The following is a 26490-nucleotide window of genomic DNA, read 5'->3' as shown; positions in this document are numbered from 1 at the left end:
GTGAAGTCCCAAGACTGGAAAAACTTTCTTATCAGCCTCAACAAAAAGTTGAGATCCCTCATCAAATCCTCTAAAGCTAGCTATGAAAGCAGAATTGCAGCAGATAGTAAAGACAACCACAAGGCCTTCTATAATTAAGTAAACAACCTCCACGGCAATATCCAGATTTGCTCTGAGCTACTGCACAATGGTACCTCCTATACTGAGCCAACAGATATTGCCAACATACTGGCCGACAGATTCAGTGTCAACTCCCCCCTCCCCAAAGGACCAATCACAATACCAGTAGATTGCTAGGCACCCAGTATTACTGCTGCACAGGTTAAAACAGCACAGTCCAAGGCCAAGAATACAGCTTTTATGGGACCTGACAATATCCCTGGCTGTGTTCTACATAAACTACAGAGTGAACTGGCATCACCTGTGTGCCCTGTTCAATCACAGCCTCACCTCAGGCTTTGTCCTACCAAATGGCGCACTACTATAGTCATCCCTCTCTACAAAGGAGGGGTGACTACAGACCCTGGGAACTATCGCCCCATTAACCTGACAAGTCTGATATTCAAAGCTATGGAACGCATCATCGTGGACCTAATAAACAAGGCTATAGGAAATCCCCAAACTCTGGATCCTACACAGTTTGGTTTTGTGAAGGGTAGATCATGCCTGCTCAACTTGGTCGACTTCTTTGAGTCAGTCACTAGAGCTGTGGATGAAGGCAAGGTAATTCATACAGCATACCTTGATCTGACCAAGGGCTTTGATACAATTCCCCACTCGGGAATCATAGAAAAACTCACTAAGCTAGGCATCAACCCCTATATCACTAGGTGAGTTGCAAACTGGCTCACAGACAGAATCCACAGTGTGAAAGTAGCTGACTCCAAGTCAGACTGCCAACCAGCCACAAGTGGAGTCCCACAGGGTTCGGTCCTGGGTCCTCTCCTGTTTGGTATCTACTTCTCAGAAGTCCAGCCCAACATGAAGGGACTCTGGCTGACAAAGTTCGCAGACAATTGCAAGTTGGGAGCCATTATTAACTCCCCAAGTAATGTTGCGATCCTACAGAAAGGCCTCACTGACACCAGCGACTGGTGTCAGAATCATGGACTTAAGCTCAATGCCAAAAAATGTCTTGTCATCCCCTTTGGAAAAAAAAAAACAGTTCCCATGAACTACCACATCGATGGTAGTCCACTGAACACAGAAGGTGTTATAAGAGATCTGGGAACACAGGTTGACAGCAACCTCTCTTTTGACCACCACACTGCCACTGTAGTCAGAAAGTCCTTCTATGTGGCACATCTCATTACTAAGGGTTATGCATCCAGGAAGAAAGAGGTCATTGTCTCCCTGTACTCTTCCCTCATTAGGCCAATCATCGAGTACAATGCCCCATTTGGCATGTACCTCACTAGACATCTGCACCAACTGGAGAGGCCGCAAAAGTACCTTACAAAGAGAATCCTAGGCCTTAAAACTTGTCCTATATGGACAGACTCAAAAAACTCCAACTATTCTCTGCCTCATATCGCCTACTTAGAGGAGATCTCTGCTTGACTTATAAAGCCATGTCTTACCCAGCTCTGTTAGAAATGCTACATCTAAAGAAATCCCAATCCCTCCTCACCACATGCTCCAGAGACCTCAACCTCATTATCACAATCAACAGAATGTGCTGGACGGACAGATTCATAACCCAAAGACTGCCCATGCTATGGAATAGACTTCCCATACATGTCAAACAGAGCACCTCACTGGCCCTCTTCAAGAGAAATCTTGATGAGTGGATGGGAAATAGAAAATTCACCCCTGGGATCACTCCATTGGCTCTACTTGACAGAGGCACTGGAAACTAAGGTTAGGTGGCACGGTGCCTGGGTAATCCTATGGGCTAGGCTTGTAAAAGCTTCACAGCCATTAACCTAGTACATACCTATGAACCTATGAATATAGATGTGCGAGTATGTGTCTATGCATGTATGCCTGCTTGTGTATGTATGCATGTTTGTGATTGTGTATTTCTGCATGCATGTTCACGTGTGTGTATGTATGTGTATGTGTGTGTGTGTGTGTGTGTGTGAGTGTGTGTGTGTGTGTGTGTGTGTGTCTGTGTGTGTGTGCATGTGCACATGTATGTATATGAGTATTTATGTGTGTGTGTGTGTGTGTGTGTGTGTGTGTGTGTGTGTGTGTGTGCACAGAGTGTGCATGTGCACATGTATGTGTATGAGTATTTATGTGTGTGTGTGTGTGTGTGTGTGTGTGTGTGTGTGTGTGTGCGCGTGTGCATGTGTGTGCAGAGTATGCATGTGCACATGTACATGTATGAGTATTTATGTGTGTGTGATTTCTTCAGAATCCACTTATTCACATAAAAGGGGCCAAACAGACTTACAACAGCTTTAACATTTTTAATTAATAAAGAGTTTTGTGCACTAATTTTGCTGGGTGCGATCTCCGCTTTTTTCGCCTTGATATCTGGTTATTGGTTGCTTTTGGCAGAATTACTCCAGGTTGTTTTATTACTAGTTTTTCATTTGGAGATGGAGAGTGCAGCCAGTTCTCCTCGACAAATGGATGAGAGGAGAGACTATCTGGGTGAGACCCGTAAGCTTGTTGGACAGCTATCACAATTGGTGGATCTCCTCAACCCCATCAGTCAATCTGTTGGACTGATTCTCAACAAAACCACCCTTCCTGGGAACCAGGAAGCTTTCAATAGCAGGACAAGTGACAAACCTAGCTCTGTTACTCAAGGTGGTGGTGTGGAACCTGTTATTAACAATGGTGTGAATGAAGGAGTTAGGACTGAGGACACTGGCATGCCTAGACTTTCTTTTACGCAGTCCAACGGAGCTGACTTGGTGGATGGAACGACTCAAACCAACAGGTGTAATTTTACACAACAAGGTAACATTATGGTTGAAAACAACAATCAACCAAAACTTTTACGTAATGGTGATTTTCAAATTTGGTTAGAACACAAACAATTTAATACCTTTGATTCCTGTAACACGGGGAAAGGGGTAGTTGCACAGGCAGATACGTTTAAAAATTCTTTGAACAAACTTTCCGACCTGTTGCTCAAATACAAATCTTTACAAATTGACAATGAGTATTTAAACGAATGTCTGAAAAAAGAAATTGTGCCTAAAAGGCTTCGGATATTCAAATACCCCAATAACATTGTCAAGGGCTCTGTTTTACATCTAGCGTTACTTGAAATCTTTAACAAATGCGGGCTTGATATTGTTAGAATCATTAAGCAAAATGATGCCAGTATGTCTGTGTTGCATGAGGAGATAGATTTGCTTAATAGGCAAATCACCTCAGACCTTTTATTCACAGTTGAGGCTGAAAAATCTAGGTATTTTACGGTGTTAGAGAAAATTGACGAGAAGTGTACTATTAATGTTAAGAGGAAAATTAGAAAATTAGAAAGAGATGTTAAAGAATATGTGAACAAAACATGTTATCCGGACCCTAAGGGGACTGTCAAACAAAAACAGTGGTTGGACGATGATAGGGTAGGGGTAGATACCCAGTATGGTACTGAAGAGGATGTTGTGTATGAACAAAGTGACAATTATGGGGGTGAACCTTCAGAAATCCCCCCCTTCGGCGGTCCGAGAGAAACCGCAATCAGAGAGTTTCTTACTACCCTCCATTCCCTGTACGGGGGGGGGGTAGGACACCGAGGGGGGGAAATACTAGTTCTTCAGAATCCACTTATTCACATAGAAGGGGCCAAACAGACTTACAACAACTTTAACATTTTTAATTAATAAAGAGTTTTGTGCACTAATTTTGCTGGGTGTGATCTCCGCTTTTTTCGCCTTGATATCTACTTATGAGGTAGGCCATGTAGAAAGCTTTCCATACAACAGAAACAACATGGTGGTCAAAAGTCAGGCTGCTATCAAACTGGGTGCCCAAATCTCTCATGACTGACTGCATGCTTAGGACATTGTTATTAATGTGAGAATATGTGGGGATGTCACTCTCCACAAAGGAGATGATAATGCATTTTTTGCCATTCAACTTGTTGGCATGTTTCTGGCATGAGTCATTTGTTTGGGTGAGACCCTCTTGGATGACGTCCACATCACTTGGGAAATTGATGACCACACCCAGCTTGTAGTCATCTGCAAACAAGGGCAGCCATAGCCCACTGTTTTTGGCCTGCACCTCAGAGAAGTATATCCCGAATAACAGAGGCCCAAAACCGATCCCAAGGGTACGCTGCTCTTTGTGGGTCTACTGCTTGAGATGGCTTCCCCTATTTTGATTAGGTGGTTTCTATCAATGAGCAAGTTTGCTACCCATCTGGTAACATATGGATCAATGCCTATTTGAATGAGTTTATCTATTATGCCTGAGTGGGGAATAGTGTTGAAGGCTTTGGCCAGGTCAAGGTAGGAGGTGTGCACCATCTTCCCCTCATCCATGGCTTTGGTGACTGTCTCAAAGAAGTCGACCAGATTTAACAGACGTGATCTCCCCTTGACAAAGCCAAACTGTGTGAGGTCGAATGTTTGGAGTTTGACAATATCCCTGTTAATGAGGTCCATGATAACCCATTCCATGGCTTTGCAGATCAGGCTAGTTAAGCTGATGGGTCTATAATTTCCTGGATCAGTGGATGCTCCACCTTTGTGTAAAGGGATGACAGTGGCTGTCCTCCACTCAGCTGGGACAAAGTGGGTACTCAGGCTTTGGTTGAATAGGGTGCCTAATGGTGCTGCAAGTTCATGCCCGAGTTCATGTAGGATGCAACCTGGGGTGTTATTGGGTCCCATGCAGGCTGTATATTTTGCCTTTGAGAGGACAGTGATGACCTGTTCCCTAGAGATAAGGGAAGGGAGGCAGGTACTGGGGATGTCCGGATTTACTGATGGTGGAGATGGAAGGGTGAAGTTTTCATTGAATCTGTCAGCCAGAAGTTTGGCTATATCTACAGCATTTGTGTATGTGATGTCCTTGACCACCAGTTCTGAACAGATCTGAGTGCTTCCTTTGAGACTGCAGACACATGTGAAGAAAGCCTTATGATTGTCTTTAGTAGATGTTGCCAATTTGGACTCAAAGTTGTCTTTAGAGGATTTCACTACTGCTCTTATTTGCTTGCTCAGGCTAAGGAGAGATTGCTTCCAACTGAGCACCTGCTCCTTCTTGGTCCTGGACAGCAATTTTTCCCTTTTTTTATATAGTTTATTTATTGCAGATGTCCACCAGACAGGCTTACTCTTCCTTGCGGAGGTTCACTTTGTCCTGCTGGTATTATTGATTCCATGCATCTATATAAATACTCATATAGTACTTTGGTGTAGATATGGACATTGGTGCCAGTTCCTACAGAGTGGAGGGGGCTGTGAAGCTGTTTATGCCATCCCTCAGGAGGTTGTATTCAGTTTTGGAGAAGTTTTTTTTTGTTTGACCCTAGCTAGAGGGGGGGGGGTCTATATTATATGCTCAAAAAGACGTTTCTTCAAACATATAATCATCGACACCTAAAGACCGAATGCTCTAAAGTGCGAATGGCCACGTCCATGAATTTTTTTCCTCAGGCCATACACAAAAACACAAACTTCAAAACCCTAATCAAGTGGGGGGCTTTGAACCCCACACCCTTGACATGGGGGGGCTGTCTCCACTACAACCCCCCTAACTAAATATACCAACTCCAAGATTGCTCTATGTTGGGGAAAAGGGCAATTCCTGATAAAGGCCAACTGAATTTTTTCCAGAGGAAAAAATTTGCGGATGTGACCATTCGCGCTTTAGAGCATTTGCTCTGTAGGTGTCGATGATTATATGTTCAAAGAAAAGTCTCTTTGATCATATAATATAGATCCACTAGAGGGGGGTCAGGGAAGATGGTGACTTTGAAAGTGACCACTTTATGGTCGGATCTTACCAGCGAGGATGATACTGTAGGGGTGCTACACAAAAAAACACACCAACTATAAAAAATAATAAAACTGAAGAGTACTCAGAGAAAGCAGAAATTGTAGGGGTGCTGCAGTGCTTACTCATGTTGGCTAATACCAAGTCCAAGATATTATCACCTCTTGTGGGGGTATTGTCTAACTGTTCTAAGGCATTTACATTGATAAAATCGAGGAATCTCTGGGCATTTATGTTCTGGCATGAGTAGTTTTTCCAGTCTATGGTTGAGTAGTTACAGTCACCCAGGATCAGGGTAATGGGTTGAATCTTGATAGATTCGAAGAGGTTCAGATAGGTGGAGTTGGCATCTTGAGTCAAATTTGGGGGCCTGGAGCTAGTGATGATTTGAATAGGGGTCTTGTCAACTGTTAACTACACCTGGAGTGTCTCCTGTGTGTCATACTGTGTGTCTAATATATATTGAAACTCCACCTCATTTGGCTTTGCTGCCCACAGTTTGGGGTCTGAATGTATGATAGGATTAGTAACCAGATAAGGCTGGAGTACTCTCCACAGCTTTGAACCATGTTTCTGTAACATCACAAATGTCAGCATCTTCCAGGGTTAAGAATGCTTGCACTTAATGCAGTTTCATGTTTAGACTCCTAGCATTTAGCAGCATGACGTTTAATTTGCGTTTTGTTGAAATTTTTATGTTGGTAGTATCGACCTAATGACTTTTCCTAAAAAAGGCACTATGGGGAGGCAAGGGCCTTTGCAAGGAGCCTGAAGCCCAAGAGAAACAGATACAGGCCATCTCTAGCAAAACATTGTGGTCTGTCGATCAAGTAGTGGATCCCCATGGAATGACACCAGAAACTAAGCCAATTGTTAAAGTCAATCATTTTCTGTTTGTACTGAGGCATCATTCTGGGTGACGGTAGAATGCTGCTTAAGGCTAGAGACATACTTGCCTGGGACACATATTCAGCGAGCTCAATCAAGTCTCTCTTCATATAGTCCAGGGAGGTATGTCTCAAGTCATTCACGCCAACATGGACTATGACAGAGTCATAACAGTATCTGTTGTTGAGGGACTTGAGTGCGTGTGTGATATGGTGGATTCTGGCACCTGACAAACAACTAACTGTTACTTTCTCCTTATCCAACCTGATGAGAGGCACATCTGTGTGTCTCACAATGGAGTCTCCTATAACTAATATGTTGGGTTTATGGTTAGGCCTTAGTGGTTGTGAGACACAGGTGTGTGGACTATGTGTGGCATGTGGTGTGGAGGGTTGTGGAGTTCGCATGTGTATTTGCCTCTGAGGTCTCCTTTGTTTGGGTTTGTTTTTGTTGAGAATCTCCAAATATATTTTTAATACATTTTTAACTCAAACATCTGTACAAATCAGTGTGATGGTCAAATTACATAAAATTCTTTACAAAACTTCAGCTGGCTAAGCTGGTATATGTACACATGTACTTCCCTACTCTCCCTTGCACAGATTACACTATTTCATATCATCACAGAACCTAAAGGACAACATGCTGATGTGATCTTGTTTTCTTGGAAAGCTATTTCTTTCCTGTAATACACTGTGAGGGTACAGTTGATGAGATTACAGTGCCCCACTCAGTATTGGCATATCACAGTCCCATTCACTAAGAATGGAAGTAGTAAGAAATACTGTCAATATGAAAATTGAAAATCCAAAATAAAAGTGTCAGTAACTGTTTTTTTTTTTTTTTTGCAGAAACTCATACATATAAACATTTCTTGGAAAGGGATGAAGGCATAACTGGGATAACAGTGTATTTTAAAAAAGTGATTTTGTTTTATCTCTAACTTCATTCCCTGAGTCAGAGTATTATATTTCTTGGCTTGCAAATCTCAGCTAGATAGTGAAGCCGCTCTTAGTGGTTATCAGGTTTATTCATCTTTACACTATAAAAGGTTTAATAGGTTTACAGCCCCAGGAAATGGAAATAATTCAGCTTTTATGACAGTGCAGAATTAAAGGGCCACATTTCAAAAGACTTTATCTTAGTGTAACTTACTCTTCTGTAAGGCCAATACATGAAGCAAGCTTACACGGAGTAAGAAACCTCTGAGAGCAAGTCTTTTAGGATTAGGCCCAAAGCAGGGATGCCAGACATCCCTATTTGAGTGGGAATATCCTGGGATCAGTAGCCCAATCTTGAGTCCCATATTGCTGGTTAAAATTCTGGTGAAATAGCCTCTGCTTTGCGATTTATAATTGGCCCGTATGCCGGTACACCAGCCAATCATAAATCGCAAAGCAGAGCCACTTCTGTTCAATGCAGAACTGCCTGCTGTTCTGCATGAATGAAAGATTTTTTTTTTCTTTTGATCTTCACTTAGCGTGAAAGATTTTTCTTTTTTGTCCCTACCTGGCCCTTCAGAAATCTGTCAACCCAGACACAAAGTGTTGTGAATTTTGAGCCCGAATAGCTTTATGAAGAGTGAAATAACAGAAAAAGAGCTACATGTACCTTGCTGAATTTGTTTTCTTAGCAAAATGCTTTCAGATGTGATAGGCATTGTGATGTGATGAAATTCATGAGATTTCATTCATCCTCGGTATACTGTGCAACCAGACTAGGATGGAAAGGCCACAGAGTGGGTGAAACTGCTGAAGTGTGCTTTTTTAGTATATGAAAGTATGGAGATCAACTTCTTCTGGCTTTTCCCGATTAAGGGTTGCCACAGCAGATCAACTTGTCTGCTCATGATTGGCAGTGGAGTTTTACAGTGTCAAATTGCCAGCCCAGCACCCAACCTTCCACAGGAGGCACACATGCACATGCACTCACACCTAGGGCCAATGTAGAGTGTCCAAACCATCTACAGCATATATTTGGGATGTGGGAGGAAGCAGCCAGAGGAAACCCATGCGACCACAGGGAGGACATGCAGACTCTGCACAGAAGGCACCCCAGCCGAGGATTGAACCGGAGAACCTCTTGCTGTGAGGCGACAATGTTAACCGCTGCACCACCACAGCCGCCCTTATGGAGATCAACCTCTAAGTATGAAATATATCTTGAAGAAAAGAAATGTATTTAGGGCATAGGTGTCCTTTAAGTGTGAGTTCCACTAATGAGGTGGCCTTATGGTGATGAGCACGGCAGAAGAGTGATTATAAAATAAGATTTAAAGCAGCATTAGCAGAGTATAACTTAACTGCAAGAAGAAAAAATAGGCAGATTTGTTTTCTTCTAAGGAAGATTACATTTTAATCCAGTTTCTTCATGATTTCCAGTAAATAAGATGGGCGTTACATCATCAAAACTAAAGACACAAGTAGGGTTTTCAAAAGAAGTAATTTTTAAAATTTTTTCCACAAAGCTATAGTAGTAGAATGTTTCACATTTGAGTATTTAGTATAGCACTTGAGAATGTTAATGTAGAAAAACCCCCCAGAAATAAATGGTTCAACACTTACCAGTTTGCAGTGCGGTTCAAGAGTTTTCAGCAGATAGGGAAGTATAATCTGTATAACAGCTTCCTGAACAAACTGCTTCCTTATCAAACTGCTGTCATAGTCAAACTTCTATAGACACAAGAGTTAAAAAAAAAAAAAAACTTAGAAACTTCATGAAACCAATCAAACAAATTACTGATTATAGTCATTGGTGCTTGTACATTTAACTAAATTGCTAGTTTAACAGTAACAGGTGATAGAAAATTTCTACAGCATATGGCTAGAAATTATAGTATATAGCTATACTCTGCTAATTATACAAAGGAATGGCACTTCATGTCTTCTTGTGCAGTTGTTGTGACATCACAATTATGGTTTTGAAAATGTGTACTGCTGTTCTGATATGCTGTATTATATTACAACAATGAAGTAAAAGCCACAGTTCTCAGATGTGAAAATTCAAGTTTTCCCGGCCTCCCTTTAAATAAACCACACCAAACACATAAAGCCATTTGATGAACTTTATTGAATATTATTGTATAATGAACTTTATGCACACAAAACAACATCAATTATCTTCATCAGAAATGATCTAAGGGCAGCGTACCTACTCACCTTGGTACCTCCTCCACTGGGGCAGCATACATACTCACCCCCACACTTAAATAGACAGCGGTCGAGTGGTGTTCAAAAGACATGCGTGAATGGGCATGCCTTCGCTGAAGGTTGGGTGTCGGGCTGGCAACTTGGCACCATAAAAATCTACTGCCAATCATTAGCGGACCGGAGTTCCACTGTGGTGACCCCTAACCAGGAAAAGCCGAAAAGACAAACAACAACCTGCTCCCCTCTTGAGAAAACAACCATTAACCAATGAATAACCACCTTCCTTAGAGGGGGAACAGAAGAGGACAATCCTGTCCCTCTTCTCCATCTTAAACTGCCAAAATCTTCCATCCAAAATCAAAAAGAGAGGGTGGGAGGGTCACCAACTCATGCCAAAATGTGCCTATGTCCCCTAAGCCCTACCACTTAGGCCTATTAAGTCCCTCCATCCCTTACATCACTTCTCTTAATCTCTCCCACTCTCCTGAACTCTTCATCACTACAATCCCACTATCTAAACTACATGCAAAGACTCCCTTTAACTTCTAACATCTATACCCCCCTTTACCCCATTGCTCTTGGGACCAGGACAACTTAGCATTTACCAGAGAAGTAAATAACTGCACAGTGCCTGCACACAGCAAACAATAATGCATGAACAGTCATTAACAACAAGGCTGAATTTCTATTTAAGCATTTGGTGACCGTATAGAAACCCCTTGAGATCTCAGCAAAGGTCACAATGCCACAGTCAGTGGTTATTAAACAAACTGCAATTCTGTTGATTTAAAGCACATGTGTATCAATGTAAATAGGTAAGAAATAAGGAAAACTTATAAGAAATTATGAAACATGACTGGCTTCCATTAGAGAAAATAACTACAGCATTTCATTCTGACATGCTTTGATCAGAGACTACTGCAGGTCTAAGTTTCTGGAGCTGTGAAATGTGAGACATAACCTAAATCAAGGATTCATTGTTTACATTATGATTTACTATTACAATGACATTTACTCATTTAGTTTCTAATATACACTTCATTTTATTCAGAATCAAAAGGAATTTAAATCATGCCATAGAAATCATTATTTTCAGGTGACTGTAGTACCTTATTCCTTTTTTTTCATTAATTTGCAAGGCACTACTTTATGTTACACATGTAGTATTGCTCAGGTCTATAGTATATGCTCGAAGAGACTTTTCTTCGAACATATAGTCATCGACACCTAAAGAGCAAATGCTCTAATGCATGAATGGCCACGTCCACAAATTTTTTTCCTTGGGAAAAATTCAGTTGGCCGTTATCGGGAATTGCCCATTTCCCCAACGTAGAGTGATCTTGGAGTTGGCATATTTAGTTAGGGGTCTGTGGGGGGCACAGCCCTCTATGTCAGGAAGAGTGGGGGATGAAGCCCCCCACTTAATTAGGGTTTTAAAGTTTGTGTTTTTTGTGTACGGCTCCGTGAAAATTTTCCCCGAGGAAAAAATTTGCGGATGTGGCCGTTCACGCTTTAGAGCATTCGCTCCTTAGGTGTCGATGATTATATGTTCAAAGAAAAGTCTCTTAGACCATATAATATAGACCCATATTGCTCATTATGCCATATAACATTGTATCATGTAATACTGTACTAACTGTCTACATCAGGCCTGATGTGTTGCAGGTAGGTTAAGTCCTTCAGCATATTATAAATGATGTTGTAGGAGGGAGTGCTGGTACAGTTACACCTGCAGTACTGATTCCCTTTCAAGTAGTCAGACAGAGAAAAGGATGATGGCTAGAAGATGGTATGAAGTGTATAGTTGTGAAACTGGTGAGGGAGTGGAATGGCTGAGACATCCTGACATGTATGCTGGCAAGCAGGAAAGAAAGGAGATATGACTAAGGCAGACTTTATTGTTGGGAGGAAAATAAAAAAAAGTGAATCTGAAGTGACAAGTTGGAAGGCAGTGAAAGACACATGGTATGTAGCTGGAAAGAAGGATGATTCAGGACTAACTTAGCTGATATTATTCTGGACTGATGGTGGCCCTGCAATGGAAGATTTTAGAGAAACTGGGATAAAAGAAAAAATGATGGGCTGAGTTAGTGGGACAGTTAAAACACTCAAGAACATTTAGCAGATCATAAGTCTTCTTTCTTCTGCAGCTTCAAGTATTTATATATATGCAGCACTATATGTTTCATTAGCATCTTGTGCATATTTGAACAGTTCCACTCTATTATACTAAACTGCAGATAGACACTATCTATTATAGATAGCAAACAAAACCTAAAGTAGCAGATAACTGTTATTAGAATAATATACAGCTTTAGAAAACTGCTGTTGTAGGGTATGTGCTTCATAACTATAACTGAAACAACCTAAAATGTGAACATACTCAAAGACACTCCTTCACCTCTTTGTAATAAATATCTGCTCTGTGTGTCTTTGACATATTATGTTGTGAAATAATGTACTGCTCTGTTGCATACATTTTCAGTTGTTACTTCATAGGATCATAGGATGAGAGGAAGTTACTAGGCTACTGTCCCTGAGGCCCTTATAAGCCTAGCCAAGAGTTTAGCCCATATTAAGATAAGTCAGCACCCAAAGCCCCTGTCCAGAAGAGACGCAGGTGAAATCCCAGAGGTGTATTTTCTGTTTCCCATCCAGTTACTCCACAATAAAACCACTGGTATATTGATTCACAGATTCATAGGTTGGTACTAGGCTATCAGCCCTAGGGCCTATACAAGCCTAGCCATAACAATTCCCTGGCTATTTCTTCCCACACTATTTACTTCCCTGGACCCCTGTCTAGCAGGGCGACTGACATGATCCCATCCCGAATTCTTGTCCCATCCAATCAAAAATCGTTCCTTTTGAAGAGGGCCAAAGAGGCACTCTGCTTGACATGTATGGGCAATCTATTCCAGAGTCTGGGGAGTTTCTGGGTCAGGAACCTATCCCTCCAGCATGTTTTGTTTATTGTGATGACAAGGTTTAGATCCCTGGACCATGTGGCTCTGAGGGATTGGGATTTCTTTAAGTGTAGCATGTCCAACAGCTCTGGGTTTGACATGGCCTTGTATGTTAAGCAGAGATCGCCTCTGAGTAGAAGATATGCGACAGAGTATAGCTGCAGTTTTTTAAGGCGGTCAGTGTAGGGCATCTGCTTTAGGCCTGTGATTCATTTAGTAATCCTGTAGAAAATGCTGGTAGTCCACAAAGTAAAGCAAAAAAGTTTATTGTAAGACAACAGAAAGCTGGTAAGTGCTTTTGTCCTCAACAAAAGAACTTCATCAGACACAATAGAAAGCTGGTAAGCACTTTCGTCCTCAACAAAAGAACTTCATCAGACCTAGGTCTGATGAAGTTCTTTTGTTCAGGACGAAAGCACTTACCAGCTTTCTATTGTCTTACAATAAACGTTTTTGCCTTACTTTGTGGACTACCAGCATTTTCTACAGCATCAATACACCAGTGGTTTTATGGTGGAGTATTTGGTTCATACACTTCTGAGTTTGGTCAGTAGTTTCTTTCTGTCCTTTGGTGCTTCCCATCCAGTTATCCAGGTTGTGCTTAAAAAGGGATAATCAAGTACTCTGTTTGATGTAAAGAGGGAGTCTAGTCCACAGATGGGGGAGTCTCTGGGACATAAATCTGTCCTGCCAATGTGTTCTATTGATGTCACAGACCAGGTTGAGGTTGCACGTGCAGGTTACTCGAGTGGAGCTTGATTTGCGCATATGCAGCAGTCCCATCAAGGCGGGGTCTGAGATTGCTTTGCATGCCAGACAGAGGTCACCTCTGAGGAGACTGTATGAAACCGAGTAGAGGGACAGGGCTTTTAGCCTATCTGTGTAGGGTAGATGTTTGAGGCCCTGGATTTTCCTGGTTTGGAACCTCTGTGGTCTCTCCAGCTGCTGCATGTGCTTTGAGAGGTACATGCTGAAGGGGGCACTGTACTCAATAACTGGCCTTATAAGGGAAGAATACAGGGTTGTTATGACCTCCTTGTCCCTGGATGAGATACCCTTACTTATGAAGTGGGCCATGTAGAATGCTTTCCATACAATGAAAGCAACATGGTGGTCAAAAGTCAGGTTGCTTTCAACCTGGGTGCCCAAATCTCTCATGAGTGATTGCGTGCTTAGGATATTGTTATTAATGTGATAATATGTGGGGACATCACTCTCCCCAAAGGGGATGATGATGCATTTTTTGGCATTCAGCTTGAGGCCATGTTTCTGGCACCAGTCATTTGTTTGGGTGAGACCCTCTTGGAGGATGTCCACATCACTTGGGGAATTGATGACCGCACCCAGTTTGCAGTCATCTGCAAACTTGGTCAGCCATAGCCCACTGTTTTTGACCTGCACCTCAGAGAAGTATATCCTGAATAACAGAAGCCTGAAGACCGATCCTTGGGGTACGCCACTCGTTTCGGGTCTACTGCTTGAGGTGGCTTCCCCTATTTTGATTAGGTGGGTTCTATCAGTGAGCCAGTTGTGTTATGTATGTGCTACCTTTATTTGTCGTATGACTGATCTTTTTATCCCTGGCCTCCATTACAAACAGGATCTGTCCAGAAAGGTATATCCAATTAACAAATGATATTAAAATAAAATAAAAGTATGTGGCATTCCCCTGCAATAAATCCTAAAGTAAGTTATTTGGATTTACACTGCTCCTGATGTCTCTGCAGTCCTATTTCTTTGTTTGCACATCTCTGTACATTGTTCAACAGCTAGTAAAAAAAATATTAAGCGAGACATACTTCACACATTTGTAAGGATTATCATTAAATACTAAATCTGAGATGGGAGCATTGTTCCCAAAAGCAAGTTAATGATCTTCTTACTTATCATTAGACAGGATATGATAATATATCAGCATTATGTTATATGCAGATCTCTTATAATATCAGTTGCTCAGAACAGGAGTGCTTGTGACTTGTGACATTCAAAGTGATGTTGCTTGAATCCAAATTTACCCAAAATGACTAGCCAATGCCTTGTTTATTTACAAAAGAAAAAAAAGGTGTATTCAGAAGGTAGAGAAAGAAAACCTGTTTTTGATAAATTTAGGGCAACAATACATAAACTCTCTGCCAGTATGAATTCACAACTATGAATGTGTTCCAAAAATACATCCCCAAATAGTAATGAGGCAGTAGACAAGAGGCACAGGACTGCAAGTGTAGTGATTGGTACTCCAAATGGTTGAGCTACACCATGACACAGTAACTTGACTCCAGGTTGTCCAGAGCAAATGAACAATATTATACATGCATAATGTAAGCCAGTGTGACTCAAACCTGTACAACACCAAATTAGCCATTATAAATTGTGGGGTGCTGAGATGCCTGTAGAGTTCATAGGTAGTCATCAGCCAGGTTCATATCCATATGCCACCATAGAGAATGGACAGTCTCCTGTGTATAAGAATTATGCAAGGGAGTACAGTCTATACCTCTGAGTGCATCTTCATTAAGGAAGGCTTACACATGGTGGTTAGGGACTACATGGACAGAGGGGTAGTAGTAAGGGGTGGTGGGGACTGTGGGCATGACTCGCTGAATCCATGACCTCTTTGTCAGAGCAGCCTGGCATACATCAGTACTGTCATAAGGGGATGGCTGAATAGTCGACATCACAGAGGCATTATGGGAGACAATCTTGCAGAGGCTGACTATGCTGATGAATAGGGATTAAAGGTGCCAGCATATTGCTCTCAGCTGTACGTGGGGTATTAGAAACAGCTGTGTATGGAGTGTTACACTGTTCACTTGCTTTAGCCATAGCAACTGGGTGTGTACATCATACTAGGGGTGAGGGAAGAAGCATTATTCTATCATTCATTCATAGAGTTGTGTCCACATGATGTGGCAACACTTCGAGAAATCCAACTTATACAGTGTGGCACTTGAGAAAAATATTTCAGAAGACTGGTTGCCAAACAGCTGTACTCATATCAACATAGTGGACCTTAGAAAAAACAACACTGGGGTAGGATACAAGATGTGAATGATATTACAGGCATATATTCATAGGTTGCTAATAGGCAATAAACCAATTTAGAAGCCTATCCACTGCAGTTCTCCTGGGACAATTAACTAGTTATTCCCCTAGTTCAGAAGGGGCATGGGAGCTAGGCCAGGCATAAACTTGTGGTTTCCCAACCATTCATTTAAGTTAGATTTGACAATAGTGAGGGATGCACTTTGCTTTATAGAAAATGAGAGCTTGTTCCAAAGATGGGGGAATTCATTGGGAGAGAGATTTTTCATGCCAAGTCCTAGTTATCTTGTCACCTAGATTTAAGTCACTTGATCTTGTATTTATGTCATTATCAGTCTTGCAGATATGTAGTTAGTTAAGCAGGATTGTGTCATTTACAGCTGTTTAGGCTAGGGATAGATTACCACATATGACTCATGGGAAATAAAGAAGAGGGACAAGGCTTTTAGATACTCTGGGTAACATAGGGAGATCATACCCAAGATTTTTTTACTGAGAAATTATTGGGGCTTTTCAAGTTGGGTTAGGTGCTTGGGCAGGTACATACTGTAGTACACAGCTCGTTAGGGATAAGTAGAGGGGGAATGCTTACCTCTTTAGGCTGAGTGGAGATGCCCTTAAGTAATCAGTTGGGTGAGGTAGAAGGTTTTCCTAATGGAAGTGGATATGTAGTGTTATTCATGTAGTTGCCTACATTTCTGATAAACTTATCAGTTTAAGGAGTTGTCATTTGTGTTGTAGGTATATGAGAGTTTCTGTTTCCTAAACTGTATGATGGTACATTTTTTGGCATTCAGCTACATGCCATGATCCTGACAACAGGAACCTGTTTGAGTTAGGCCCAACAGAAAGATTTGCGTGCTTCAGGGAAGTGGATGATGACGCCAAGCCTGCAATTGTCTGACAACGTGGTCAGTCGCAGGCCTTTAATGTCAGATTTGGCATGAAAGAAATAGAAGCCACATACAGGGGGCCCCAAAACAGAGCCCTGAGGTACATTACTGGTAACATGTTCCATGGGGGATAGCATGCCATCAGTTCTAATTCATTGGTGTCTATCAGAGAGACACTGTGGCATGTTGCACTGATTTAGAATTGCCCTAGAACTTGGAGCAGAATGTCTTCTTGTTGTTTTGAAACTGGACGTAGGCATGGGGCCACCATGAAGACTTACATGCTACCTCATTTGTTTGCATTACCATAGGAAGAACATAAGCCTTTTTTAATTGACTCTTTATTTGAAATGCTGTAAGCTTGGGTAGCACTTCCAAACACTTACTATTTTCAAATGTAACCCCTAGTGCTGTTGTGCATGCAGCATCCCAAGCTGCATAGAACCTCAAGTACTAGTATCTCATAATATACTGAATGTAAGTTGACTGAATCCAAAATATAGCAAAAAAATGCTGAATGTACTACAAATGTGAAAGTACCAATCTTGACACAGTAAGAAAAGAAAGAAAGAAAATGCATGGCACGTTAGGATTAGCATTAGCATTTAGATTAGGGCTGAAGTTAGGGTTAAGGTTAGGGATGGGATTAGTATATATAAGTAAGGGTGGTGCAGGAGAGCCCTCTGGTATTGAAAAAGCTGCCTCTTCTCTGGCCTCAGCTGTTAAAGGGATGCTCACCCTTCTAAAATCATTACAGAACATAATTGCTCCATCAGGATTTCTGACTAATACTATTGGGTTGTTCCACTTGCATTTTGATTACTTTATTAATCCATCCCTCCATTTTAAACATTTTTTTTCCCTTTTGTAGCAGAACCTTTTCTGGGACTGTGGTATTCTATGGGTTCACTATAGAATCCCGAAATACTGTAATCCCAAATTTCAGTATTTTATAATTCTATAGCCGGAACCTTTAAATACCGAAACCTCATAACCGCAAAATTAAAAATCGTGAACCTACAGTACAAATACACCACACACATACACATACACACAATCTCCCCCCACAATCAAACAAACAATCCTACACTACAGACAAGGTCGGGATTTCAGTATTTCGAAATTATAAAGGGAGCCCGTATTCTATATGGTTTTAAGTTAACATTTTCACCTGTAATGGTCTCAGTACGGTGTTGAATCAGATCTGTTCTGCCAAGTATTCTAAAAATGCTTCCTTGCTTCTTAACAGAAACTCCATTATCTCCTCTTCCTGTGACTTATATAGTGTGTTATCTGTATGGATTGCAGGCACAGTTGTCTTTCTCCACCAGTTCTAACAGTTTCTGTCATACCGCTAACTACAGAGGTCTGAGCTGTATTTCTTTCTATGATTTTAGAACACTGAAATTATATATATGCTCTGGTCTTCTCTTATCAATATGTCTAACCCTGTAGTTTACATCATTTCACTGTTCTTATATGTTAATTGGACCCTGTCATTTAATCAAAACTTGTTTTCTATAGAGAGGACAAAATTAGCTTCCAGTCTCCAACTTGAATTCACCAGTCCTTGCATTTCTGTTATACATCCCCCCTAGCTTGAGCTATTTTCATATTTTTCCATATGATGGCCATCACCACTTTCAGTCTGTCTTGTAAGTTAGTATAGTGCTCAATGACACAGCTAAATGGTGTTTTCTCTTCTTCTCAATCTTTTCTGGTTATATCTAACAGTCTGTGAAGGTGCATGCCATGTAATAACAGAAGAAGATTTACCTCCTGTCAAGGCTTGTGGTTCTTTTTCATGCCAAGTCCTATTTATGTTGCCACCAAGATTTAAGTCCATTGATCTTGCAGATATGTAGTTAGTTAAGCAGCACTGTGTCATTTATGACTGAAAAACAGGAAGCATGGTATTAACTGGCCTTCCTCAATTATCTTTCTTAGCATGGCATTTAATGTTCATTTAGAATGTTCCACAAACCCATATGTCAGTGGATGGTACATTGAGATTTTTAGTTGCTTGACATTAAAGCATTGGGACAGATGAAGCATCATTCTGGACATAAGTATAATCACCAGTCAGCGAGTATTTCTTGAGTATCCCTACTTTGGAAAATAATAAGACAAACTCCTTAGCTGTAAATTTAGCATAGGCCTTAAGTAGGGGGATAACATAACGGTACTTAGTTGCATTGTCCAAAATAACTAAAATGTGTTGAAACCCATTGCTGGATTTTACCAATGGCCCAACAGTGTCTACAGAAATATATTCATATGTACCTATGTGATGAGCATTGAAATCAATGAATTTGTAAAGCTTAGATGAGGAGCTGTCTTTTGACATTCTTGGTATCCAGCACAGAAGTGTTCCTGGCCAGCAAAAACTTGCTAGAATCTGTGTTTTATTTTTTTTTATTTTATTTTTTTTGCATTCAGATATTGTTTGTCTTTTCCCGGTTAGGGGTCGCCACAGCGGATCTCCGGTCCGCTAATGATTGGCAGTCGATTTTTATCGTGCCGAATTGCCAGCCCGATGCCCAACCTTCAGCGAATGCACGCCCATTCACACATGTCTTTCGGAGGCCACTCGACAGCGGGGAGGACATGCAGACTCCACACAGAAGGCACTCCAGCCGAGAATTGAACAGGAGAACCTCTTGCTGTGAGGCAACAATGCTACCGCTGTATCACCGCAGCTTACATATTAACATTCCAGTTTTAAATGCTGGTCATAGTCTTTATATCAAATATCTCATTTTTCTTTCAAAACATTATGTCAAAACTATAGTGATCATTTAGAACGTAGCATGCCCAAATCACCATCACCATTTCAGTATTTAAACATTAAACTGACTTTCAGCATACCTATAATGCAAAGGATTCTCTTAGTTAGCATCAAACATCAATAATCCCCATGTGTTCTAATCAAACAAAATAGTATGCACAAACACTGTTACCAGAACATGTCTTCTTATAACATTTTTGCATGCCTACATCAGCAAACTTAATAACGCTGTTAAATGTCTGGGTCTGTTAAGCTGTGAACTCTAGTTAAGGAACACCGTTTCCTTGTCTAAAGTAACATACTCATTCAATAATTGCTTCAGGATGCCCTGCAAAGCCCATCTAATATTATTAATTTTGAACAGACTCAAAAAATATTTCTAGTTGCCTTCTCCTAAACATTTCCAGCAGCTTTCATCCATCTAAGGGGACATTTTTTTGAATTCTGCTACTGATATAAAGCAACCACATAGACATTCCCATGTGAAGATCCTAAATAATCTTGATTTTGTTTCATTTCTTGATGTGCTGTATATTCCTTCCACTGTTCCAAGTGTATGCCTTTTCCTGTTTTTTTTTTCTGCTTTCAGTCTCCCTTTATTACTTGACTTTGGTTCCTGAAATTATCATGCAACCCATTGTAAGCCCTACTTACTATTCTATAGCTTTTTTCCTATCACTGTCTTGGTTCAGTTCTGAATTTCACAATTTCTGGTGGCACCTCTTCATCGCTTGTGTTTCTCCTCCTTCTACAAAACCATATCACCCGGCGCAGATAAGGAAAAAAAAAACATTAATTCAAATTAAAAAGTTATTTTCCTTGTTTCCATTTCACAGCCCCTCTTATCTGGGTATCTTCCCAATATTTCCTCCAAATCAATCCTGCTGTTCCTGCATTTTATCTGTTTCTACCATCCCAAAAGGCATAATATCTTTATTTTACCTCCTGGTCTTAGGAAGAAACTTTGCCATTTTGTATACATAGGACAATAAATATTTGCTCTCCTGTTCTTCATCTAGTTGTATCCATGGCGTTAATCTATGTATATCTTTTGGTGGCTTACCTTAAGTAAACATTGTGTTTTTCCAATTCACTGAATACTCATCAAATTTGATGAGATAGAATAGGTGCAGCTATGTTGACCTGCAATAACCCTGTAGGTTCAGTAACCCCATCCCTCCTTGATCAAGTAGCATGACCAGTCTCTTCAATTGGATTCTGACCCTTTTCCCTTCCCAAATAATTTTTTTATCTCGTTTCTAAAATTCCCCACAATTTCTCATCTAGCTGTTTAAAAATGCTTACAGGTTATATAACACTAGTAGTAAGCTAATTATCTTGATAGCTTGAATTTCACCTTTCAAATCCAATATCAACACTGTCTAGGTTATCAACTTATTTAGGGTTTTTATGTTTCATTTCCTCACAAAATGCTTACAGGATATATAAAACTAGTAGCAAATAAGTATCTTGATAGTTTGAATTTTACCTTTCAAATCATAAGTCATAAATAATAAGTCACACTTTACAAATAGTACTAGCTATGTTCAAAGCCTAGGTTTTGTTGTCATGATGTAACAAATTTGTATTTTCTTATGTATACTACATTTTGTTTACTTTATTATTGTAATTTGTGCATTAAAATTTACTGTTACTCATGGAGCTTTTCTCCCTGAGCCACCGCTGAAAAAGGACTTGCGTCCAGTCAGACTTTCCCAGTAAACAAATGTTAAATACATAAATAAATAAATAATAAAATATCAACACTAAGTTCTCAACTTATTTAGGGTTTTATCTTTCATATCCTCACAATTTTCCTCAGAAACTAACTCTACATTTTTCTTAATCCAGATATATAAGTATTTTATAGTTTCATGTCCCCACAGATAGTGGCAGAATTGCACTAAATTATGTTTGAGAGTATATTTACTTTCATTTACTTTATAGTCTGAAAATACTTAAAATTCATTCAATAATTCCAGTAAATTAGGAAGATCCTCTTTGGACCTTGTTAAATACAGCATTATGTCATCCACATAATTGCTGCTTTCTCCTACTGACCTGACCAGTATAACCGTTAATTAATGAGCTCCTAATTTTCCTCGCTAGTTATAACAAATATAAATTGAAGCGGAGTGAAGAAAGTGGAAATCCCTGCCTTGTGGTCATATATAGGTTCATAGGTTCACAGAAAGTTACTAGGCTAATGGCAGTAGAGCCCTTACAAGCCCAGCCATATTTATCCCAAGTTGACCCAGTTGTCGGTGATTAGGTGAGTAAAATTCGCAGAGGTAAGAGCCTATGGTAGCTAAAGATGACTTTGTCTGTCCAGGAAGGACTTGGGTGCCACCCCAGGAGTGAATTGTGGTCAGCCATCCATTGATCTATGTTGTGTTTGAAGAGGGTCAGTGAGGGGCTATGTATGACATGATTTGGAAGTTTGTTCCAGAGAAGTGGCATTCTCTGGGAAATATACCTATGTCTCCAGCATGACCTGTTCATGTCAAAGGCTAGGTTAAAATCCCTGGAGCAAGTGACCTTCATGAAGTTTGATTTACGAATATGTAGCACTTCCATCGGGGCCAAGTCAGACACTGACAGTAAGCCAGGCACAGATCACTCCTTAGCAACTACAGACAGAATAGAGTGACAGAGATGTCAGTCTTTCTGTGTAGGACTTATTTTATGTAACCTGTAATTTCTTGGTGAGAAGCCTCTATGTTGTCTCCAACTGTTGCAGGTGCCTGGTGAGGTACATGCAAAAGGGAGCATTGTACTTAATTACTGACCTGATGAGGGCTGAATATAATGAAATTTTAACACCCTTAGATCTAGATGTGATGCCTTTACTTATAAGATGTGCCACATAGAAGGATTTCTTTACTACTGTGGATACATGGTGGTCAAAGTTCAGTTTGCTATCAACCTGAGTACCCAGATCACATACCACTGGATCTACACTTAACGGGGTGCTGTCTATAATGTAATTAGCAGGGATGTCAGCTTTCCCAAAGTAAATAATAATTCATTTTTTTTGCATTTAGATTTAATCCATGGCTTTGGCACCAATCATTTGTCTGCTTTAACCCTGTCTGCAGTATATTAACATTATTGGTGGACTCGGTGATTGCTCTCAGTTTACAATCATCAGCGAACCTGGTCAACCACAAGCTGTCCAAGTTTATCTGGATTTCTGAGAAATAAATTCCAAACAGTAAGGGTCCCAGCACAGAACCCTGTGGTATGCCACTGGTGGCTGGTTTTTTTTTTGCTAGAGGTGAAGTCGCCCACTTTCACAGTATGTGTCCTGTCGGTCAACCAGTTGGCTACCATCTAGTATTGTAGGGATTAATTCCCAATTGGGAAAAGTTTCTTTATAATACCTGAGTAGGGGATTGTGTCAAATGTCTTGGCTAGGGCAAGATAGGTAGTATGTATTGTCTTTTACTTGTCCAGAGCCTTGGTGGCTTTTTTGAAGAAGTCAACCATGTTTAACAGGCATGATCTACCTCTAAAAAATCCTAACTGGGTTGGGTCCAGAGTTTTGAGATTACCTATGCCTTTTCCATAGTGATTCTTTCCATGGCCTTGCAGATTAGGCTAGTCAAGCTTATGAGCCTATAATTCTCAGGGTCAGTTGATGGTCCCCTTTTGTGCAGAGGGATACTGTTGCTGTCCTCCAATGTATTGGAACATATCCAGTTCACAAGCTGTGGTTAAACAGGGATCCAAGTGGGTCTGCTAGGTCATGTTTCAAGTTGTTTAAAAGACTACCTGGGATGTTATTTGGTCCCATTAATGCTGTGTTTTTGGCCTTGGAGAGCGCCGAGATGACCTGCTCTCTTGAGATAAAAGGCTGAGGAATGGTGGCAAGTATACTTTGGGGAATGACTAAAGGGAACAGAGGGGGGTGAAGTTTGCTCCAAATCTGTCAGCTAACAGGTTGGCTATTACCTTCTGTTGAGTTTGGGTGGTGCCATCCACAACGAGTTCAATGCATGGCTGAGTATTCCCTTTTAGATTTCAGACATAGTTAAAAATGCCTTGTGATTATCCTTAGCTAGGAAGGCTATCTTTGCTTTGTAATTAGTTTTGGAGGACTTGACAAAATTTATTATTTGTTTGTTTAAGGTAGAGATGGATTTCTTCCTCTGCTGAGCAAGTTCTCTCTTGTTCTTGAACATTAGTTTCTTTCTCTTGTTGTATAGCCTATTTATACTAGGAGTCCATCAGGTGGCTTTTTTCAGCAGGACCTGGTTTTAATCTGGTCAGGCATAGCTGATTCTATGCAACTGCTTAAATGGTTATGCAGGGCATTGGTGTACACATCTGCATAGGAGTGTTCGAGGGGGCTTTGAAACTTCTTATACCATCACTTAGTAGGAGGAAATTTGTCTCTGAAAAACCCTTAAGCATTTTTGACCTTGATGGGCTATCTGGCCTTATAATTGCATTAAATGAGACTGATTTATGGTATGCTCTTACCAGGGAGGAGATCACATGGCGAAGTGCAATGCTCTCTCATGTTAGTGATACTATGTCCAGGACATTTTAGCCTATTGTGGGTGTGTTGACTAGCTGTTCCAGGGCATTTGCATTGACAAAGTCCAAGAACCTCTGAGCCAGTATGTCTGTGGTTGTATATGTTTCCCAGTCGATGGTAGAATAATTAAAATCACCCATGAGTAAGGTGTTGAACTATATGGCAAGTGACTCCAGTAAGTCCAGGTATGCGGTATCCTTTTCTTCTTTAATGGTGGGGGACCTATAGCTAGCTATGATGTGGTATGGAGCTTTGCCTGTAATTAATTGGACATGGAGTAGCTCAAGAGAGTCATACTGTTTGACCAGTCATGTGTGTACTTATCCTTAATGAAGATTGATACACCTCCTCCTTTGGTTCTTTCATGCTCAGTTTGTGGTGTGAACGTATGGTAGGCATTGTATCCCTGCATGGCCAGGGTGACATCTGTGCCTTTGAACCATATCTTGGTGATTGCACAGATGTCAGCATCTTCCAAAGTGAGGAGTGCTTCCAGGGAGTGCAGTTTCTTGTTTAGACTACTAGCATTAAGCAGCAGTCCTTTCAGTTTATCTAGAGAGGATTTTGTTATGTTGGGAGGTTGGTTATTTTGCACCGCCTAAAAAATGCACAACAGGGGTGACTAATGCCTTTGTCAGTATCTGAAAGCCTAGAAGAGACAGATACAGAACATCTCTGACAAAGCAGCGTGGCCTGTCAACCATGTTTTTCCAGGCTGATGGATATTGGATTCCCTTGGACTGACACCAGAAGCTAAGCCAATTGTTAAAGTCAATCATTTTTGTTTGTATTGTGGCATCATCCTTGGAGAATGCAGAATCCTGCTTAAGGTTAGGCTTATACCTGCCTGTGACACATAATCTGAGAGCTCAGTCATGTCTCTCTTCATATACTCCACTGAGGTATGTCTCAAGTCATTCACCTCCACATGGTCTATGATGGAGTCATACCATTACTTGTGGTTGAATGACTTGAGTGTTTGAATGACTTGATGATCCTGGCATCTGACAATTAGCTAACTGAAACCTGCTCCTTATTCAGCCTGGTGAGATGAACATCCGTATGTCTCACAATGGAGTCACCTATGACCAGTACATTAGGTTTTGTGGTGTAACAGTTTATGGGCTTATTTGTTGAGACATTGGTGTGTGTGTTATTATGTGCTGTTGTTGTTTATTGCATTATGTGTGTAAGTGGTTTCTGTTTAGAAGGCCTCTGATCTTTTAAGTTACTACTGAGTAACTCCACATATATGGTTTTATGTGTTATGTCCTTATTTAGTGTGGGAAGTGTGTGTGCTGACAACCTGTTTGGCATTCAGTGTGTCCTTATGTGAGAGTTTTGCCTCCAATTTCATAGTGTAACTACATGTCTCACATAAAGTATTTGTTTGTTTCAGGAGTAAGTGGTTGTCAGTATACATGAAACAACTGCTACATTACCTCAGGATGCCCATGTCTGTCAGGCTGGCCAGAGGATAATGAGAAACTGCCCATCCATGACAGCAGTTTCTTACTGTATGTTTTGTTAGGGAGGAGAATGGGTTAATTTGACAGGACTGTGCTGGTAGCACCGAGGATACAAGAGGGACCTATACTTTATGTAGGCTAAGGTTGCTCATTAAGGCAACGCTGCTCAATGTGCAAATGAGTTGCTCCTAGAGCAGCAGAGAAGCTTGGCAGTGTTTCACTCACAGCTGTTTAGGCAAAAACTGAGCTTCTAGGCTTTTGCATCTATATAGGGCACTGCTAACTACATCTGAGCAAAGAGCAGCACCATGCAAATACGAGGTTTAAATACAAACAAAGAGAAACAAGTTTTAAGCTAACTACTAATTTGGAAAGCACACCATAAGCCTTTCACCAGTAATCCCCAACTTAGAGAGGTTAGATCAGCACACTTCTGCCAAATGGTGCAGAAAAAACACCTTTTTAATGTAGAATAGCTGGTTTAAAGCCCAAGTGTAACAAGACCACCAAACTGCCTACAACAGCCCTACAACTAACAGATACAACGTAATACAATGCAATCAACTACTTAAAGCAGTGGTATGCAGTACTTTTTTGCTATAAAGTGTAAAAATAACAGCAAATAGCTTAAGAAACTGCTAAAGTACAGTCATAGTAATTAAGAGAAATGCAAAAAAGAAAATCTGATTTTTTTGTCTTTTCAGAAGTGGATTGCTCCAGGTAAAAGCATATTCTCAGCAATCAGTAGCAAAGTCACCAAACAATGAGCAGTTCTGAGTATTTATGCCAAAGTTTATGCAAACGTAAGCTTAAATACAAGTAAAAAGAAATATGTTTTAAGT

At 40.6% G+C, this 26490-nt stretch overlaps 1 protein-coding gene across 1 annotated transcript in view; it reads right to left on the bottom strand.

Moving 5' to 3' along the window:
* NIBAN3 (niban apoptosis regulator 3) overlaps positions 1–26490 on the bottom strand; it is an 828390-nt gene that overhangs the window by 20998 nt on the left and 780902 nt on the right. Inside the window, exon 12 of the mRNA XM_044084452.1 lies at positions 9363–9470. Coding sequence (XP_043940387.1) covers positions 9363–9470 — 108 coding nt within the window. The remainder of the gene's footprint in view (positions 1–9362; positions 9471–26490) is intronic.

Source organism: Protopterus annectens, chromosome 9.part0, assembly GCF_019279795.1.
Source record: "Protopterus annectens isolate FY-2018-M chromosome 9.part0, PAN1.0, whole genome shotgun sequence".
NCBI lineage: Eukaryota > Metazoa > Chordata > Ceratodontiformes > Protopteridae > Protopterus > Protopterus annectens.
Note: the sequence above shows the minus strand (reverse complement) of the source record. Positions and strands in the feature narration are given on the sequence as shown.